The sequence below is a fragment of the Pinus tabuliformis genome, chromosome 8 (assembly GCF_031772625.1).
Source record: "Pinus tabuliformis cultivar Carrire ecotype Pingquan chromosome 8, CPIR1, whole genome shotgun sequence".
NCBI lineage: Eukaryota > Viridiplantae > Streptophyta > Pinopsida > Pinales > Pinaceae > Pinus > Pinus tabuliformis.
Genome location: NC_142294.1, coordinates 1,120,977,961 through 1,120,999,419, shown reverse-complemented (window position 1 = coordinate 1,120,999,419; position 21,459 = coordinate 1,120,977,961). Strand labels below are relative to the sequence as shown.

General features: G+C 37.3%; 1 protein-coding gene across 1 annotated transcript; it reads left to right on the top strand.

Annotated features, from left to right (window-relative positions):
• The first annotated feature begins 593 nt into the window (after positions 1-593).
• On the top strand, positions 594-1,893 carry LOC149239269 (non-specific lipid transfer protein GPI-anchored 9-like). Its single transcript, XM_089373378.1, has 3 exons — positions 594-1,323; positions 1,421-1,444; positions 1,628-1,893. Exons 1-3 carry the CDS (start codon positions 996-998, stop codon positions 1,759-1,761), a joined length of 486 nt encoding a protein of 161 aa, XP_089229504.1. The 5' UTR covers positions 594-995; the 3' UTR covers positions 1,762-1,893.
• The last annotated feature ends 19,566 nt before the right edge of the window (positions 1,894-21,459 follow it).

Genomic DNA, 21,459 nt, shown 5'->3' with positions numbered 1-21,459 from the left:
CACGTGTATTGCCTCATTGCGCTCTATCCACTATGCCAATAGTAATACCAACAGCTACGCAAAAGCCCAAAATATTATAAAAATCTGCAATATCATTTCACTTTTGACATTTGCAGCAACAACAGCCCAATTGAAAATAATGTAAGGAGTCGGTGACACTTATTTGATGGCCTTAGCGCTTGAGTTGTGAATACACAATAGGCAACATCCATTTTGAAAGAAATGGCCTTCAACTTTTTATATATATCTTCATAATTTCGGTCGACTGTTTTCTGTTGTCACTCCTACATCATACTGATTAGTGTGGTGTGTTTTAATTTATATATAATAATGATATGGTTCCTCCCAGTGTCGACAAACCCAAATGGTGGAACTGTCATTAAATCACTTAAATCTGTCTATTTAGATAGGTGCACATCGTCATCAATCACTTTGTCTGGGCTTCTTTTCAATAATGGCTATTATAAAAAATCTGGTTGGACTTTGACCTAGGGGTTGTTTGCAAGGATCAGAACAACTCTTTTGGCTCTGCTGCTTTTCAATAATTCGTCCTTGAAAAAATAAAAACATCATGTTGGGCTTTGATCTAGGGGCTGTATCTAAGGATAACAACGAGACACGTAAAGAACACGAATTCACTACCGACTTCCACCAACTTCAGGGAAGACCAAGGGCACACGGAACTAGAAGCATGCATTTATGATAAACCAGTGGCCAGCACGATACTTTACTTTCACTGACTCGGGTACTCTGGCATTCCCACTAACAAAATAAAAAGCTGGGGTCTGAAAATTTATTCAAACCATCTCCTCCTCCCCTCTCCTGCCTTGCTGCAAAATCGATTAGGTGTTTAGGTTTGGGCTTTGAGAAATCCACACAGTTGATTGTTTGGGCTCTGGGGATTTGAGAAATCAGTTCTCAGACACATTGATTGTGGTTTTGGGCATTTAGAAATCATATCGATCGATTGATTGTTGGGTTCATTTTGTTTCAAAATGGGAAGCATGAGCAGAAACGGTGTATATTTTGGAACAATGGCAATGGTTCTGTTGAGTCTATGTGGCCCTGCGAGAGGGCAAGATTCAAGCGGTAGTACTGATTGCATAACCGCGCTTGTGCCCTGTGCAAATTATCTGAATGTTACGAAACCACCCAGTTCCTGCTGCTCTCCACTGGTGACAGAGTACAAAACTAATAAGGCATGCCTGTGTAAGCTGTTGAACAATACTGCACTCATTACGCAATTCCATATCAACATCACTCAGGCATTCGAACTCCCTATCAAATGCGGCCTCAATGCTTCTGCCAGCGGTTGCTCTAAACGTACGTTTCTACCTCAAACCCCATTTTCTCTTCAAAAATCACCATTTTTTATAGTTTTTGTGAGACCTTATAGTTTCTCTCTTTGTTGTTTTGACAGTTGGTGAAAACAGCACCTCTCCAGGTTTAGTTTTTTTCTTCTCCTCTTCATTAATAAAGTTTTTGTTTGTTCTCTTGGCATAAACCTAGATATTTTTTATTTCCGGTTTTGTTGTTAGGGGCTTGAATGAATCAGATGTGAGAGTTAGGTGCAAAGACACTTGGACTGAATCTGTTATATAATATGATTTGTGGTGTGGGCATGCAGGATCTGCTTCAGCTCCTAACGCTAACACTACTTCTGCCAGCAGTAAAAAGAGAGCAGTATCTTTGCAGACTGTTTCTGAGATATTGCCTCTGCTGGTTCTCCTTCTTGGATTGGCTGCCCATGTATACCAGTAGCAGTTTCAGAATATAATTTCCGCTATTTGGAAGGGCTTAGGTGTTTACTTGTTTCTGTGAGTAGTAGAGCTGCAATTGCTTGTCTTACTTGGATATTCAGTATTAGCAATAAAAGGTTAAGTTTTATCTTCATTTTATCAGTCACATAGATGGCCTGGCTTTGGAATTGAATTATTGTGCTCTACACCTCAGATTCTCACATTAGGTTTTCCTAATATTCTCACATTAGGTTTTCCAAATTTTCTCACGTTAGGTTTTCCAATTTCAATAAAATATAAAAGAATCTCCTAGGATTTCATTTGTTTAGGTTTGATTCTGTAGGGACCTGTCTTGGTCCTATAAGAAAATAATCTTTTAGGATTTCATTTGTTTACGTTTGATTGTGTAGGGATCTGTTTTGGTCTTTATAATTAGATAGATTAGATAGATTTGGGAGAAATATTGGACAAATAATATATACGATGTGTGTATAGATGTCTCTTAATTATAATTTATATCAGTCATTTAAGAAAAGGAATGTAAGAGTAGAAGAACAAAGAATGGGGATGGAAAGAAGGAAGAAAGAAAAAACCTCTTAACCTGCTCTGGCTTTGACTTTGTAACTCAATCAACTAGCTCTGAGTGCCCTGCTTCAACTGCTACCTGAGTGTTCGATGTGGAAAACAAAAAATTCTCTTACCAGATCCCAGTAAGACAATAGATGTGGTCTTGTGTGAGGGAAAGAAGGAAGAAAGAAAGAACCTCTTACCCTGCTCCTGGCTTTGACTTTGTAACTCGATAAACTAGCTCTGAGTACCCTGCTTCAACTGGTACCTGAGTGTTCGATGAGGGAAACAAAAATTTATCGTAACAGATCCCAGTAAGACAATAGCATAAGCAACTACTTTGGCAGATGGAGACTACAAAAGGATTGCGATCTAATTAAATAGTATTATGTATCAAAGAGCTAGCTTTGAAATGCCTGGTAGACCTGGTTCTATATCAATCTCGATCTAATTAATTAGTATTATGTATCAAAGAGCTAGCTTTGAAATGCCTTGTAGATCTAGTTCTATGCCAATCTTCTTCTTGAAGTGGTATTTATGATGTGGTAAACCTCCCAAGTCTATGGCAGTTTGCAGAAGATAACTCTGCACATAAAGCTACATACAGGTAAGCTGAAGTATTAGATCTGGCCAATTATGACAATTTCAAGTAATGTTTGAGCAGTGATTTGGCCCAATGAATTATTTGATTTGCATATGATTTCTTTGATCTAAGCAAGTGAAGTAGCCTTTAGGTGTATTTCACATTTTTGTTTTTTTAAGCAGTTTGAGACGTCAATTATTACAATGGATGGTATTGTCATCTTTTCAAAGCATACCCACTGAGACATATTTACATCAAAACCACCTTCCCCTACTACCTATTTACATATAGTGCAAGTACATGAGGTGTGGCTCCTACATCAAGCTTTTCACATTCTAAACGGGTGAGGTGGCCCATAGCTTATGATTTATTTGATCTCAGCAGGTGAGATACCTTTAGATGTGTTGCACTTCTATGTTTTGAAAAAAATGGTTGAAAGGGATATAATTTTCATCTATTAAGAACATACTTGCTAAACCACGATTATATTAAAATATTTTTTATTTTACTTATTCAAATGTTGTTCAATAATGGATGTGGAAGAACAATCTGTCCACTTACAAGATGTTGTGAAAGGATTGTGCCAGGCTCCATCAAGCCTGGACATCTCAGGAAACAATTTCTATACTCCACAGGTAGCTCCCACCCTCAATCCTCGGCGATGAGATTTTAACCAATAACTTCATAGAGAACTAAACCCATACCAACTGATCCACACCTTATGGGTAAACCAGTTAAATCGATTTTCTATACTCCACAGGTAGCTCCCACCCTCAATACTAGGCGATGAGATTTTAACCAATAACTTCATAGAGAACTAAACCCATACCAACTGATCCACACCTTATGGGTAAACCAGTTAAATCGATTTTCACAATATTTTGTTGGGACAGTAAGTTGAACTGAACATTAAATGGTGTGTCCTTTCTCTACCTACTCAATTGTAGTGAAAGCGCTGGCCCCTACATCAAACTTTTCACAATCTTTCCTGAAGGCCAGAAGAGTAACGGAACGATAACACGCATGAAGTGTGACTACGACTCAGTTTTTTCACAATCTTTTCTCCGAGGGCAGCCAGATAAGCTGGACATTGTATAGCTGTGGAGTTCAATGTCTAGATGTGCCACTTTTAGTTTCCATATTATTTCACTTCTACTCTTATGTAGAAAACCCATAGCATTTTTGAGTGAAGAATGTATTTCTGTGGTGAATTGCAAAAAACAACACTTTCTGTGGCAGTATGTGTTTAGGTCCCCCTTTAAATGAGTTTCCAAGGTTTTTTTTTATACCACGTGTCTCGCCAAAATCAGTTGCTGGACCATAAATTCCAATGGGAAAATAATTTTTTTGTTAGCGATCAAAATAAAGACCTCTCTGATCATTGATGTCTTCTGAAAAATCTGTGCCAGTTTTTCTGCCCCTTTTCATCCTCTTTTCGATCTCCAGTTATTCTATTTACGAGGCATAACTTGCTTGGAGCAGGCAGTGATATTCCTGTTGCCCGAGTTAATAACTTGGAGTTTGGTTTCTCAATCTCGAAATTCAATTTGACAGTTAAAGGTTCTCTGATGCACTTCACTTGCTTTTCACAACCATTTGTCAGTGGTTCACTATTCAGAGGAAAGGTTCATATATTACCAGGTTAAAACATTAAAAACATTGTTAAAAATTCCCTAATTTTTAGAATGCATTTCCATCTGCAAAATCGAAGTTTCGTTTCCAAAGCATTTTTTAGTTTTTGCAAAACTATTGTTAATGTAAACCTGAATTTGTATGGACTAGTAAAATAAGGCCCCGTTATCCCAGTAAATTAAGAAAAGCATTTTATCTGAATTTTTCCCTTTGAAAAGCACTTTGTCAGTACCTTCTGTTATGGGTAAACTGAGTTATGTCGTTTGCACTGTGCTTTAGTTATAAATGGGAGTTCTCATTAACTGGTTCATGTTCGATTCCCAGTGTCTCAGTGCCGGCACCCTGTCCACGCTCATTTAGGAATGACCACAGCAACACATCCCAGGTGATTGACCCCACTCCAACCACAATATCAAGAAAGTTGCTTGCACCCTCTCCCCACTGACTGGGAATCCCCAGAGCAACACATCCCAGGAGATTGGAGATTGACCCACTCAAGCCGCAATGTCAAACGAGTTAGAGTGAATCCTGAAGATTGCAGATATTACTCAGAAAATTTCAGATATGACTTAGAGTAGCTCCTAACCTCTAGATACTTTAAGAAAGTTATTTGCGCCATCTTTAAGCCAATCTGCCCTTAGTTTCTGCAAAATGGCCACATGGTAAGAGACATCAATCTCGTTTTAAAAAGTTACTTGCGCCATCTTTAAGCTAATGTGCTGTTAGTCTGTGCAAGATGGCCACGTGGTAAGAGACATCAGTCTTATTAGCAAAATTAATGACTCAACAAATCTTTTAACTACGTTTTCTTACATTGGTATAGGTGAATGCATGATCATGATCTGGAGTTAGCTTCCTCTGGAGTGGAAGTTATCTGTCCAATGCTAGTTCTCGCAAGTCTTAAGCTCTTCTGGGTTACTGAAGGAAATATATTTTTTTGGGTTTTGAATTATATTTTTATCTGGGTTACTGAAGGAAATATATTTTTTTGGGTTTTGAATTATATTTTTCATTAGTTTTTCCGGTAGTTTCCATTGGTAATAGGAAATCTGAGGTTTAAATTCAGTGCGTTTTCTTACATTGGTATAGGTGAATGCATGATCATGATCTGGAGTTAGCTTCCTCTGGAGTGGAAGTTATCTGTCCAATGCTAGTTCTCGCAAGTCTTAAGCTCTTCTGGGTTACTGAAGGAAATATATTTTTTTGGGTTTTGAATTATATTTTTCATTAGTTTTTCCGGTAGTTTCCATTGGTAATAGGAAATCTGAGGTTTAAATTCAGTGCGTTTTCTTACATTGGTATAGGTGAATGCATGATCATGATCTGGAGTTAGCTTCCTCTGGAGTGGAAGTTATCTGTCCAATGCTAGTTCTCGCAAGTCTTAAGCTCTTCTGGGTTACTGAAGGAAATATATTTTTTTGGGTTTTGAATTATATTTTTCATTAGTTTTTCCGGTAGTTTCCATTGGTAATAGGAATTCTGAGGTTTAAATTCAGTGCGTTTTCTTCAATTGGTATAGGTGAATGCATGATCATGATCCGGAGTTAGCTTCCTCTGGAGTGGAAGTTTATCTGTCCAATGCTAGTTCTCGCAAGTCTTAAGCTCTTCTGGGTTACTGAAGGAAATATATTTTTTTGGGTTTTGAATTATATTTTTCATTAGTTTTTCCGGTAGTTTCCATTGGTAATAGGAAATCTGAGGTTTAAATTCAGTGAAGAGACATAAGTAGGTACATAAGGGTTACAGTGGTAGTACACTTAAGGTCTTGGAAATTATAGTGGTAGTAGTTGAAACTTAAGGTCTTGGAAATTATAGTGGTAGTAGTTGAAACTTGAAACTCAGATTTTAAAATGAAAATCTTTAAATAAAATTAAGATTAATTTGACTAATACATTTTCTTAAGAGAATAATGTGTAAAATTGGCCATTAAGCAAATAAAACTTGACTCTAATAATTTTAATTTGACTAATACATTTTCTTAAGAGAATAATGTGTAAAATTGGCCATTAAGCAAATAAAACTTGACTCTAATAATTTCTTAGTTTCACTTTTGACTCAATACATTTTCTTAAAACTTGACTTTAATAATTTCTTAGTTTCACTTTTGACTCAATACATTTTCTTAAGAGAATAATGTGTAAAATTGGCCATAGTCAAATAAAACTTGACTTTAATAATTTCTTAGTTTCACTTTACATTAGTTTCACTTTTGACTCAATACATTTACATTAGTTTCACTTTTGACTCAATACATTTTCTTAAAACTTGACTTTAATAATTTCTTAGTTTCACTTTTGACTCAATACATTTTCCTAAGAGAATAATGTGTAAAATTGGCCATAAGCAAATAAAACTTGACTTTAATAATTTCTTAGTTTCACTTTACATTGGTTTTCATAAGTAATTTGCCAAAATTGAAATTAGTATATACAATGAGCCTGCCTTCCATTGCAATACACATGTTCAACATACTATTTATATGATTAAATACAAATGTTTGAAGGCAATACACATGTTCAACATACTATCTATATGATTAAATACAAATGTTTGACATGTTATCTATATGATTAAATACAAATGTTTAACATGCTACCTATTAAATACAAATGTTTGACATGCTATCTATATGATTAGGTTGATTTGGTAAAACAAATCTGTTTACATTACAGCTATTTTTAAGTGTGTGTATTGGGATCTGTATTATCTTTGCTAATAAATGTGATGTAATTATTGATTTAAGAGTGTGTATTGGGATCTGTATTATCTTTGCTAATAAATGTGGTTTAATTATTGATTTAATTGCTATTTGTTGTTGAAATAAGTTTCATAATATTTGGAAATGGTTTTATGATGGGATTTAAATTGCTATACTTAGGTGAGTTTTTAATTATATTTGTTTTATATATGGTTTTTCATTACTGAATTTTAATAAATAATTGATAAAGAAGATAACCTTCTCTCAATCACCTAAACTACACTCTTTATATATATAAATTTGGTCAAAATACATGAACTTATAAACCTAAGTTGCTTTGTATAGGTTGCTTTGTTCAAAATGAGAAACAAACTGGTCAAAATACATGAACTCATAGTTTATTGCTTCGTTCAAAATGAGAAACAAAATAATTATGAATTAATCATTGATTAAAAATTGTACAATGAAAACTAATCATTGATTAAAAATTGTACAATGAAATATGAATAGCATAAAGCTTATTAAAGCAACAAGTATCAACCCATGACTCAAACTCAATGGGCAGCAAGGTAACTCTGAATTAAATATTAATTAATTAAATTGTGCAATAGAATATAAAAACATAAAACTTATTGCAAGAACAAAATATCAGCCGATCAACAACCAACTTATTCACAACCTTAGCTTTGGCTATAACTACTTTACTAAAAGCATACAAAACACTTCAGTTCTCATATGCTTTAACTTTGTAATGGTATAAAAGTTGGGAAAAGAAAGAGATTTATTGTGATTATTGGTCTTCACGTGTGACTATACACTGAGATTTCCCAATATCGTAATGTGTCTTAGCATTATTAATGATAAGGGTTGGTGTATTGTTCCCACTATGATAACGTGTCTTAGCATTATCAATGATAATGGTTGGTGTATCGTTCTTAATATTGTAATGTGTTTTACCATTATTAATAATAAGGGTTGGTGTATCGGCGCGGATGAGGGTTGGTGTATCGGCGCGGTGAGGCAATGTTAGCACATTTGAACTTTGAGATTCTGTGATCATGGTTTGGTATTTGAATTACATGATTATGAATATTAGCAGTGTTTGTACCATGACAACTTATTTCTGATTTTGTGTTGAAGTTGTTCACTACAGTATGTCTTAAAAATAAATTAATAATTTTGTGTTTGTTTTTATTTTGAAACTTTAATAATATTTTTTGGTGCGAATTTCTCTTTTGCATTGCTCACTAAATGATGGGTATAGTTTTATTTTTATCCCTTTGAGGTTCAAACCTCTCCACCTAGAAGTTGTTGGGACACTGTGCTCAAGTATGTTCTAAGGTGTATCATTTATTGCCCTGGTGATTGTTCTCTCAATTTAGTTTGACAAAGTTATAAGGTTCTTTATCTGGTTTCATATATTTTTGCACAACAGAACTATATGTGTGTCTAGTTTTTTTGTGAACTTTAGTGACAATTTCTTTAGGACTTTGATGCAATAGAATCTTCATATTTGTTTAGCATCAACAGTTCATATATTCAAGCAATTTACATTTGCATTGAATATTAGATGAATGCCCAAGCACATTGGGAGATCCAACTTGAGTGTGTTCTCTCCAATGTGCTCAAGGATGGTGTATGAACCATATCATAACAATGTTTCTTTTGTTTCTCCTTAAATCACTCTTTCTAAAGACAAATTAGAGATTTGACTCTTAAGTGACATTGATGATTGGCTTGATGTTGATCATCCCTAGCATTGTGCTTTTGTTGAGTATTTTGCAAAGCTTTTCAAACTTGATCATGAATCTTCATAAGTGGGAAATGAACCATATGGCTTCTCCAAGTGTAGGTATCACTGTCATTGCATTGCCTCATGGATAGGACTTGGAATGGAGAATGGGCCCTTCGTAAATAAAAAAACGCTTTAAAAGTTGAAGTGTGTCACATTGTGTCGTGCATGAGTGATTTTGTTTGCACATATCAGATGTTGTCATCTTGTGTCTTTGAGTGTTTGCAATTAAAATTTGTAACTTTATGATGGTGTGATTTGTTACCTTTGTTTGTCCCTTTGTCTCCAAATCGAAGATAATTCTCCTCTTCAATTTTGTATCCATTAATCAATATGATGTTTGTCAAAAGTACTTGAGAAATATATTATAGCTATCAAAATATGATTGAGGATGGAAAATTGAAGTGCACCCATACTCTATAAAAAACAATTGTGACTTATTGAGTTGAAACCATTGTTTTTCAATGAATAAAAAAATTGTACTTTAATTTAAAAAGTAATTACATAGTATGGGGATCAAAGTCTTATCCTTGCTTCTATAGTCCACAAAATAAGGATACTCATCAACAAAGATATTCTTAGAATCATAATGTCCCTACAAAAACTATCCATCTATCTAAACTACTAGGCATTGTCTCCTACCATTACTTACATCTATTGATCTGCACGAAGTAATGAAATGAAAACATTAATCAATATCAAAATATATGATAGTTACATAGTTTTTGTTGAGGAAAGTAACCAATTCTTTATATTTTAATGTTCCCCTTGTTGTACAAGGAGCCATGTTCATATAATGAATATAAGATCTTACCTCACTCGTAGTAACAACCCTCCTTTGATAGAAGATCTGCCACATTGTTCTATTCTCTGAATATGTGAGAAAAAGATAAACTCTGGAAAGATCTCATCAATATCTTGATACATTGCATCCAGTATATAAGGGAGTGTGATATGAAGTTAGAAATTTGCAAGGCCCAATCAATGATCACCTTAGAATTGCCATTCATTGCAAGGACCCCAATTGCAACCCATTGTGCATAGAGAATAGCCGCCCAAAGTGCAATTAATTCTACTCTATTGTTTGACCCATTGCTGCTAAGCCATCTGAAGTGGTGGAAACTGTGAGGACTCGTCACTAGAAAAGCTCCACTGCCACAAACTTTGGCATTAGAAGCCACATCAAATAATACTATTGGGAAAAATGACCAAACCTCCTTATTGAGAAACTCTCTTATGGGGCTTCGACAACTTCAGCCCAATTTCCTTATAGTATGTGATGATGCTAACAACAATGCCTCGGATATTTGAGATCTTCTGTTCAAATATCCTTTCGTTTCTGCAACTCCAAATCCCCCAGAGTATATAGAAAGACAAAGTGCGAAAATACTTGAAATCTATGAACCAATTTGTGAGACAACTTTCCATAGAAGACATATTACAAACTGCTTGAAGACATTTATGCACATGGTATCATAATGATAATTTTCTTATAGCAAGATATAAACCAAATGTACAAGCATGCATGCACTTAATCGCCCTTAGTGATAATGGTTGATCCACCTTTCCTTCTAGTGTCACCAAGATTACTCCATAATGGAGTGTGCACATGGAGAACATGAGAAAGCTCAAAGGAACAACATGAGTGAAAGTGAGGGATGTGCATGATTTTCACTTGAGAGAAACACATGGACAATGGGGCTCCAAGAGTGATTGAAGAGAAAATATCCATACTTCAAAGTTTCTCAAAAGAGGAGAGGACTTATTTCTATTTCCAAGAGTGCATGGAATTAAGATATGCTCATACAATGGTCCAACATTTTGCAATAAACTTTGAGACAAAACAATGAGGCAAAAGAAAGCACAATATCACTTCGCATAACAAATAGATGGGCATCAATGCATTAAGAGTCACCAATTTATCCAGGTTAATCATAATATAACGACAGATCATTATCCAAGAGTTGATGGCCTTATGGAATGGAAGGAATAGTGAATTTATAGAAGAAAGGAACCAAAAATAACTTGGATACTTTTGTGTGTTGAATGTAGGTTTTTATATTATGGATTTTTAGTTTATAGAGACATTATGTCTCTAGAGTCAATGAACTAGTGATAAATCCACACTTGAAAAGCCAAAACATACAAAAGATGAGAGATCATATAGAATACTTGCAAAAATCCAAAAATTAGCTTTAGGGGTCTCATACATGTGAATTTTAAAATGGAAAGTTGTCACTTTATAACTCAAAATGCCTAGGATTGAAAAACTCATAAATGGATATAAGGATGCATGGCCTTGTTTCCTAAATCTTATTTAAACCCCTTGTTGTGAAGTTTTGATTCAATGATATTAGGTTGAAGAAGGGAGTTTTTTTGTGAATTAGAAATGGTCATCAATGTGACCAAGGGAGGGCTTACATACGTGGAAATACCCAATTAAAATAGAGAAAATAAACATGTATTGTGCATCCTGCCTTTTGAGATTAAGAATCCAATGAGATGATTCTAAATACCTCGAAGATAAGAAAGTAACACTAAAGAAATTACAAATGAAGGTAAGATTAAAAAAGTTAGAATGGGGACAATTAAGTGAGGTGAACAAGTAAAACAAACAAAATGAAGTAAAACAAAAAGACACCCCATGCAAAAATAAGAATTCACTAGGTGTGATTTGATAAAAAGGGAGTAAGATTCATACATTGAACTAAGATGGTAGGTGGTCGTCTTGGGGTATTAAATGAGTAGCATTGGATTTACATCATCCTCTTGATGCAAGGAAGATCAACAAAGTAAGAAATTGAAAATAAAATAAAATAAAAAGACCCTGCATCTAGAAATAAAGGTTTCCTAGATGTAATTTAATAAAAAGAACTAAGATTTACAAATTGAACTAACATGAGAGATGTCAACCTTCAAATATCACGAGTAACATTGTATCCACATTGTCTTATTGAGATTGGAAGCTCCATAATCTAATTAGCAAATAACATTGATGTAAAACTTTTTTGTTTCGTAAAATTTCAACTGATTAAAATACAACAAATGAATAAGTGAAAAAAATGTCATGGATTAGGATCTACAAGTTGAATACCAACCTATAATTTATAGCCATTGCTTCATGATATTGTGAAACACAATGGTATATTTATTTTACTACAGTTGATTTGGGTAAATTGAAACTTTCTTAACCATTGATGAAGTATGAATTAAAAATATATAGATACAATATTTAATAATTATATTCTCATAACTATTACGTCATACAAAAACTTCATTTTATTAATTTAAAATAAATTAAATATGAAGTAAATAATCTTTAAACGGGGAATGTTATTGTGCATACACCCATTCAATCAAACTCTTGATAACAAAGGGATTGTATGATAACATTTTCAAATATATAGGTCATATCCAAGTCCACATGCAATTACCATACTGCACTTTGATAATAGTCATGGACTAGTAAATTCCTTCTTGTTCTCCATTCACATAGAATTATTCACTTCTTTTCAAATACATGGAATTATGTAACATAACATTTGAGATACGTCTCTGTTAAAATTCCCTGATGGGGTATTGTGGCAGATAGAACGAGGCCTTGCGCGATGAGCTGACCACCCTCGAGTATGTATCATTACTTAAATGTGTAGAGGATGTGGCCAACACTTTGCATGCATGAGCATGCATTGTAATAGTTGGATGATGGTGTATTTATGGGCTTTGTGAGTTGGTGAAAGCATTAGCAATGATGGAGAGGAGTCGAGGTATGGCCCTCGGCCTCTCAAAGTGATTTCTTTGTGAATTTGTATTGCGTAACAATCCTGGTGCTATGGGAGGAGATGAATTTTGAGGTTTGGCAGGGAATTCATGTTGCTCTATGTATTTGGGGAGTGGTTGTTTGAGGCATCCGTGGAGCTTGGTTCTGTTCATGGTTGATGGAAGTCTTCGCTCCAGAGGTCCTGCTGGGGCATCAATGTGTAAGCATATAACGCTCACTTGGGCCTCATATTTGCTTCTTTTGGCTACCTTGTATAGACGTATTGGTGGGTTTAGTAACAAGTATTATGAGCTCATTTTTCTCTGTTTAAATCTTTGTCTTTTGTATGGGATTTTCGCTGAGAGTGTTTGTTTATTCTAGTGTCGGGGCGTGTCTAGGGTATTGTTCTCTTAGTTTAATGTGGTATTTCTATGATGTAGTAGGAAGAATTTTCTAGGGTTTGCTTGTGGGATCTTATATTTGTGGCAAGTCAAGGGTTGGTTGTGGGAATTGGGTGTCTAGTTGCACTATTTAGGGTGCCGAATTTTATGGGTCCTGGTTTTGCTCCTTTCTTGTTCAATGGTTAAGAGTGAAGGGTCTTTGGTTGAGGAAGTTTCATCCTTTGCCCTTTATGGTGGGTCTTCGTCCAAAGTGAAGTCTTTTATCTAGTGTTATTGTGACAAGTTGGTATACTGGTTCCTTGGTTCTATTGAAGGTTGATTAAGTCAGTTTTGTTGCTCTTTTGCACATAGAGGAAATCATATTTACTGATTTTAAGTCTCCTCCCCGAGATTTGATAATGCCACCTAGGGAAAGGATGAGGAGTAAGAGGCGGGGAGGTGGAAGGGCTCAGCCTAGGCAATGTGGGGCAAGACTCTTTGCCCATGATTCGCGCTCACATATTTAAACGCAATTTCGCTTGATACTCATAAGGAAATCTGAGAGCTCGAGTCCAAAGCAGGGGAGGAAAGGAAATCACTCTTGGATTCAAACCTCCTAGAAGATATGTCAGCTTGGGTTATAGGCCCTGAACACACCAGTGGTAGGAGGAAACAATATTTAAACTTGATCGCTCTTCATTAGAAAATGAAGACCTTGTTCGGCTTGGTATTAAGGGATAAACAAGTGGAGAAATATAACATATTTTCTTCTCTAGAGGATGTCAAGAGGATGCTAAGGAACCATAGGTTCTACTTGGATAGGATTGACTCTCGTCTAGCCCATGTGGAGAGTGATATTGGTTGTGACTTATATGGTGGGGACATGTTGAATCCTGTTGGTCCCAGTGCAAGGGTTCCAGTAAATATCTCATCTATCGATAATGACTAGGGAGCATGGGCGGTGGGTAGCACAATTTGGGGATTTCATGATGGTTCTAGTTTTGTTCAACGCAAAAGATTACGACGACATAACCTAGTTGCAGTTTTGTGTATTATGTGATGACTTTATTTCGTTGTTAATTGGAAGTTGGTTTTCCCTTTTCTTACCATGTTATTTGTCTATGGTGGGATGTGGCTTATATGTATTTGTGGAAGCCTTTGATCGGTTTGGGCTCACTTCATTGGTTTTTTGTCATCCCTGTTGGTTGTAGTTGATGTTGTGTTTAAGGAAAGGTCGTGGCCCAGAGTCTCTAATTGTTTTCTAGTTCTCCAAGAGTGGTGCAATTTCCAGATATCCTACGTCTTTTTGGGAGGTTGTTTCTTGTATGTTAGTGTTAGACATCAACTTTTTGTGGGCAATATGGTTTGTACTTGGGAATGGATTGTTTGGGTAGATAGGTAAGCCATATTTGGTCGTGATCCATTTGTATTCTGATCATTGTAGTCTCTTGTGTTCTTAGGCTTCTGGGAAGGTTGATGTGGTGTTTTTTGCCCTCTATGATCGAACGTGATAGTGATGTAATACAATTTTTTTGAGTAGTACAGAACATTAATTCACAAAAAAATGAGATATGACTAGTGCAATTATAAGTAAATGTCAATAGGCATCAACCTATAATAAACATCAAAACACTTACTTCATTATACATGTCAATTTGATAAAATAAAATAAAAAACCATAAAAATTAACTAAATTATAATTTTATTTAAAATAATAATAATTATTACTAATGATAAAAAAACTAATATATAATTTAAACTTATATACATCGTAAAAACTAATGTAACAAGATTCTTAACCATAGAGATTCGCCCCACTTTATCATGGAGATTCTTAATATGTAATTAGGTTTTGTTACAATACCATGGCTTATCAATACCAAATCCCCAAAAAACTTGACTTGTTTTATATGATATTTTTAATTAATAAATTTAATTAAAAGGGAAAAATGACATAAATACTTTGGAAATAAATTTCAGCCCTTATTTTTATATACTACTTAAAATATTCTATGGAAGTTGAGTACCTACCATCTACCTAATACTTATTGATAATTAAATGAAAATTTTGGCCCCCCTTTTGATGCAGGGGCATCTATAATTCTCATTGACCGAGAGGTCAACAACATTTACCAAAAGAGTTAATTCCTTAATGAGTGGTTTGTTAGGATAGGAGTTGTTTGAAATTGCCATGTAATTTGTTTAATGTAGGCAAATTGCTAAATAATTTTTATAGTTGCTTAATTTTTCCCTAAAAAGGTCTTTTGATCCTATATTTATGGATCTAGATCGAACCATAATGTAATCTTTATATTCTTTGAATTTTCATAAAAATGGGTTCGTGTGTGTAGTGATGAGAGGCCCAAAATTCTATTATAAACCAGTGCTTCTGCAATCTCATCATTATTACACAGTCAAATTATAATAATACCATATTTTATTGACAGGGCTGAGTGTCCATATATGTGTATGCATCACTTGTTGGAGTGGTTGCAAGAGGGCGAAGAAGGGATAGGAGTTTCTCAAGAGTGGCATTAAAGAGCACAAAGACAAACCAACAGAGGAGTCGAGCCTTTGTAAAGAACAACGAAAAACTTCATGTTTTTTTCCATTCCTCGCAGGGATCTATCATTAGACGGTGCGATAGTCAACATAAGTGTTAATTGACAGAATCCGCCCGACGGTTGTTACCCCGACGACTTTGTTAAAGTGCCAATTCGAATGCGTTGGGTTATTGTGAGCGGGTCGGTCCCACCTAGAAGTTTCCACCCGACGGCGAAACAAGAGGAGTTGGGAGGCATTGGAAGGTTACAATTTTCGTAACGCTTATTTTAAAGGAGTTACAATAAAGAAAGGCTCTGATATCGCAGCCCCTCAGGGCTAAGCCTCTAGTCATGGCACCCGGTTCCGCGGAGGAGTTGCGATAAGAGGGCCAATGGAAAAAGGATCACGGTGGCATCAGAACTTTACGATTTTGGAAGGTGATTTCAAATGAAGTTACGAGGATAGGAGGCTCTAATATTTTAGCCCCTATGCTCTAAAGCCTTTTGTCACAGGAAGTGGTCCCATGGTTGAGAAGAAATAAGGAGCTAAGCATAAGAGGGCTGAAGACATTAGAAGGTTATGTTTTCGTAATTTCATTTTAAATAAAACTACGATGAGTTGCGGATCGAAAGTGACGTTGTGGTAATGTTAAAGGATATATTGGGCTTCGATAATGTAACATAGAAGTAATAGAGGATGGATAAGTCGAAATCTATGTTACAGAGCATCACTTAGGCCACCACATTCGATCGCTTCTAGCTCTAGAAAGTGGGGAATTCAAATAGTTAAGGGGGAAAGTGACAAGCGTATCGGTTGGTAACTGTGGAGGAAAATTGTGGTAGAGATGTGGCCTGATCAAAGGAAATCACAAGAAATGGCATGAGAATATTTTGTTGTGGCCATCATTCAGTTTTTCCACTTTTGTTATTTTTGAAATTTCTGTATCTTAAGGAAGGTATTAAATCTGTTGTAATGATTGGGGCAACAGAACCTCCACATGCTGAGACAATTAGTCGATCAGACAGTTGGAGTATGGCTGAGATATTTTGTATATGTTGTTTCAAGCTTCACTTCTCCCTATAAAAAGAGGGAAGAAACTCTTTAGAAAGGTTCCTAAATTTTGCACTCGAGAGGCCTGAATTTTGTTTTTGCAAATTCTAAGCTTTGTTTGCAGAGAAAGTGGTTCCACTTTTGGTTCAATTTTGCTTGTTCATGAGGTGCTCGGGCTTATAGAAATGTTAACTATGATGGATTGGTGATTTGGACTCTATCTTCAAAGGTTAATGAAGCAGTTTTGTTGATTCCAAGCAGAGTAATGTGTAGTATGTTTTCCCTTCTTTGTATAATTTCATGTATGTTTTTCCTCCTCTAAAATTGTCTAATGAAGTGGCAAGTTTCACTCTCACTTATGGTTGTATGTATGTTGTGAAGTAGTAAACAATACCTATGTAAATGATAGATTTACATAGCTTGTTGTACTTGTGTGAGAACATATTTACTAATTGTTTTTTGGTGACAAAATGTTTCCATGAGGCATAGAGCTTGAGACCTTAATTTGTGTTCCACTATTTCTGCATTTTCACCTCCTCATCCTTCCATACTTCTATTGGAACTTGTTCCTTAGGATTTTGTGTTTTATCCAGCCCTCTGTATCAAATTCCTTCCTTTCCTTCCTCCCATTCATCTCTACTACAATGCCAATATTAAGCTACATTTTGTTGTGTGTTGGCCACACGAATCAGGACATTCCTCTTGGAGATGAGCCATATCTACCCATATCTATATATATATATATATATATAGATATATATGCTTGAGTCTACCTTGGTGAAGGGCTATTGAACAAAACTCTGAGTTAACTTACGTCAAATTATGTGAAATATGGAGTGCAACAGAAAGCCCTTAGAGAATGTTCAAAATCACTCCTCTAGGATTCCATAGGCAGTGACCTTTTCCTTCAACCTGAGGGTTGTCTCTAGGAGGCTTCTACATATTTTGAAGCATCTGCGTCGGGAGATAAAAAAAGCTAGAACATCTTCTGGCGTCGCTTCCAGGGAACGAATCAGAGTATTTTTCCTTGTGTACGACAAGTCTTACATTCCCTTTGTTAGGTGAGCAAGGGAATTGTTGGCTGAAGATCTCTCACCTTGGAAACTCCAATGTCTGAATCTTATTTTAAACACCCTGGCTTTCTGGAGACCTCATACTCGCTCTGATACTAGCCAACAGAAAACTCCTCCTATATTTAACCTTGAGAAAATCATATCCCAGAGGATTTGGAAAGCGCAGACCCCTGTTACTCTAGATTCCATAAGATCTTTTCCAGAAATATCATCAACCAGTTCTCAAAAAGTTGTGATAAACTACCCTGAGTCTGCCTCCAAAGTCTTGGAATATCCTGAAGAACATTGTGTATTGTTTGGCTCATTTCCTTCTAGAGTAAAAAATGAAGAAGCTTCTGTCAGTTCACCCCATTTCTCATTTCATCCCTCCCCTAAGGCTGAAGAAGTTAAAGACATCCTCATAAACAGTCCCACACAGAGTGTGAATAGTTTCCCAACCTAGATCCAGTCAGCTGTGACTCAGATACCCTCTTAGCAAGGACCTGTGATAAATATCCTACCACCTCCTTTGCTCAATGATCCAAATCGGATCCATAAACGACTTTCAAAGAACCCTGACTGTATCGGGATGAAACAAATCCTTGAAGAATCCAAAACAACGATCGAAAACACCCTGAACCAGTGGCCATGGCAGTCGGCATGGAACGACGAGGACCTCGGTCAAAGCGCGCTGACCGAGGCCCATGGAGACTGCGCAGGAGGTCGATGTAGCCCTTAGGAGCCCCGGAACGGGAAAAGGAGCTGATTTTTGATGCGCGATTAGCGCCTCGCTGGGAAAACAGGGCCGAAATGGAGGGGCCTTAAGCCCTTGGTCACGTTGGGAGCCGGAGAACCGCGGGCGGAGAAACGAAAAGCGCCAACGTACGAAGGTGGGACCCATGACCTGGAAACCGACGGTATTGATCGGGGCGCCCTTGAACAGTAAGAGGTTTTGGAGGAGAGCGGAGCGATCCCACTCAGCGATCGACGCGTGGCAGTGGAGGTGAGAGAAAAACCGCCGTGATCGCGTGTTATCAGTCGAGCAAGTCAACTGCGCTTGACGTGTGTATGACGTTGGATTTGGAGGAGCCCAAATCGGACGGCTGAGATTGCCCCGATAGACAGAAGCGGAATCGACAGGGAATTAAACCACGATTTAAGGGGATTTGGAATTCGTTGACCGCCACGGTGGAGAAAGGACGTATCCACGACATAACCGAAGAAACGAATCGACGAACAGGCTGGCGCTGTTTTGATGGAGACACGTGGCTACTTCTTGAGCATTCATGTTGACACCGAACAAGGAACTCCCAACACACAGGTGGAAGGAGAATCGACACAAGTAGGAGAGGAACCGAACAGGCATGGAGATCGAATGGCTAAAGCCATGAACAGAGACAGTCGAATAGGGAGATTCAGAGAGAGAAGAGTCCAAGCGACCAAGAGAGACAGTGAACAGTGAACCCTGAGAGGAGGACTGAGCACAGAGAGCAGTAAAGCCAAGCAGAGGAGACAGAGGGCCGAGCTGACCGCAAGCAGCATCGAGCACCAGAGAGCTTGAAGAATCAAGCCTTCCCATAGAGGAATTTGTCCGGATTGAGCATCATAGTTGGATCTTTCCACTGTAGACCAAAGGTCACAAAGTTGGTAGGAAGAACAAGAGTCTGTGTACTCCGAGTGGCTTGGGGGATCCAAGAACCACCCTGCCAAGCAAAATCTGCTTCAAGAGAACTCATATTGAGTACCTGCATTGTAATCTCTCTGATGAAAGACAATAAAACAAGGCCACCACTGAAGCTGGACCGGAGACGTAGCCCTGGAGAATAGGGTGAACTCCTTATTAAAAACTGCTTGTGTCTTTGTGTGCTTACTGTATTTCTGTGCTGTCTTTCCATTTATTTTCTGTGTATTGGCAATCTGATCGATCCGTTGTTTCAATAACACAGAACACACACTGTTGGCATTATGTTTTCTGGTATGACTGTATGTTACAGATGTTGTACTTGATGGCAACTCCAGTGGTAAGACTCTCAGTTTGTTGAAAATTAAGAAGGACGCAGGCAATCGGTTCAGAAAGTGCGTCCCCGCAGGTATACCATGCAGAACCCGCGTCCAGGGACGCCGGCCAGCCGTTCAGGGGGTGCGTCTACCCAGTGCACACATTTCAAGGCAGAGAAAAGCACGTGGGGGTTTCTTGTGTGGTATCTAGCCGATGGTTTTGTGTTTCTTTGGTGTCGGCTCGTGGTATTGTTCCATGTTTTGGGGAGGAGCTTGCCTATATAAAGCAAAGGAGTTCATTTGGATTGAGCAAGTGTCTTGGGTTGAATATCTTATTTGGTGAGATCTAGTCCAGATCTAAGAGGGCGAATCTTCTAATGGACTGTGATCTCTATGGCGCATGATCAGATCTGTAGATCTGACTATTTGGGTCTGTTCTGAAGTCTTCATATCATTTACATCTGAAGGGTCGCAGGTTCAGTGAAGGGAAAGTGCGCCGGGACGCTGATACTGTAAAGGGCAAGTGCGCCGGGACGCTGATACTGTAAAGGGTAAGTGCGCCGAGACGCAGTACAGTAGAAAGAGACCTGCGTGGGGACGCAGGGCGATCAAGGTTCAGGTGCGTCTCTGAAGCAGAAGGACGCGGCGCGATAATGTTTTCAGGTGTGTCTCTGTAGCGAAAGACGCGGCGCGATAGTATCTTTGGGTGCGTCCCTGAAGCAACAGAACGCAGAGCAGTCACAGGAACAGTGCGTGGGCACGCAGCGGAGCAGAAGGATATCTGCGTGTGGACGCAGAGTAGCAGAAAGTTAACGGCGTCTGGTCGCAGGCCACAGAAAGAAAAACTGCGTCTTTGTTTTAAGATGTTCTGTTGACTGAATTTCTCTGTTGATAAGGTGTTCTGGGTTGTTTCTGTTATTACTGATCTGATATCTGTAGTGGTCTATATCTGTTATGTATTTGTTGATCATCTGATGCTTTATGAAAGGAAGTAGGGGGTTGTAGCTCCCTTCCAGGAGTAGACTGGAAAACGAGAAAGAGAGAGAGTTGTAGCTCTCTGCAGGTTGCAGCCTGCGTACTGGTAAAGGACTGCACCAGTACAAAATCATTGTAAAAGAAGTTTCTAAATTGAAAGAAGATAGAGACATATTGCAGCAGGTGGTTTTCACCCACATTGGGTTTCCACCTTACATCTTGTGTTCTTTGGTGTGATTATCTGTTTTTCATGCTCATTATTTTATGGTACTGACATGCAAAAATAATTCAAGATCAAATAAGGAAGATTTATTAAATTGCTTGATAATACTGATTCACCCCCCCTCTCAGTATTATTTTCAACAATTGGTATCGGAGCAGGTCCTTCAGAAAAGCTTGATCGCTTGAAGGTAGATCGTTCATCATGAGCAACTACGAGAAAGAAGCATCAATCAGGCCACCTATTTTCGATGGGACAAATTTCAATTATTGGAAGGTAAGAGTTACTGCATATCTTCAATCTCTTGGTACAGAAGTTTGGAACATTGTAGAAACAGGCTATGCTTTTCCTTCAGCTACTCCTACAGATCCAGCTGAGAAAAAGCAGTATGAAACAAATGCAAAAGCAGTCAGTACTCTATTAGGAAGTATATCCCAAACAGAATTCATGAAGGTCATGCACTTCAAAT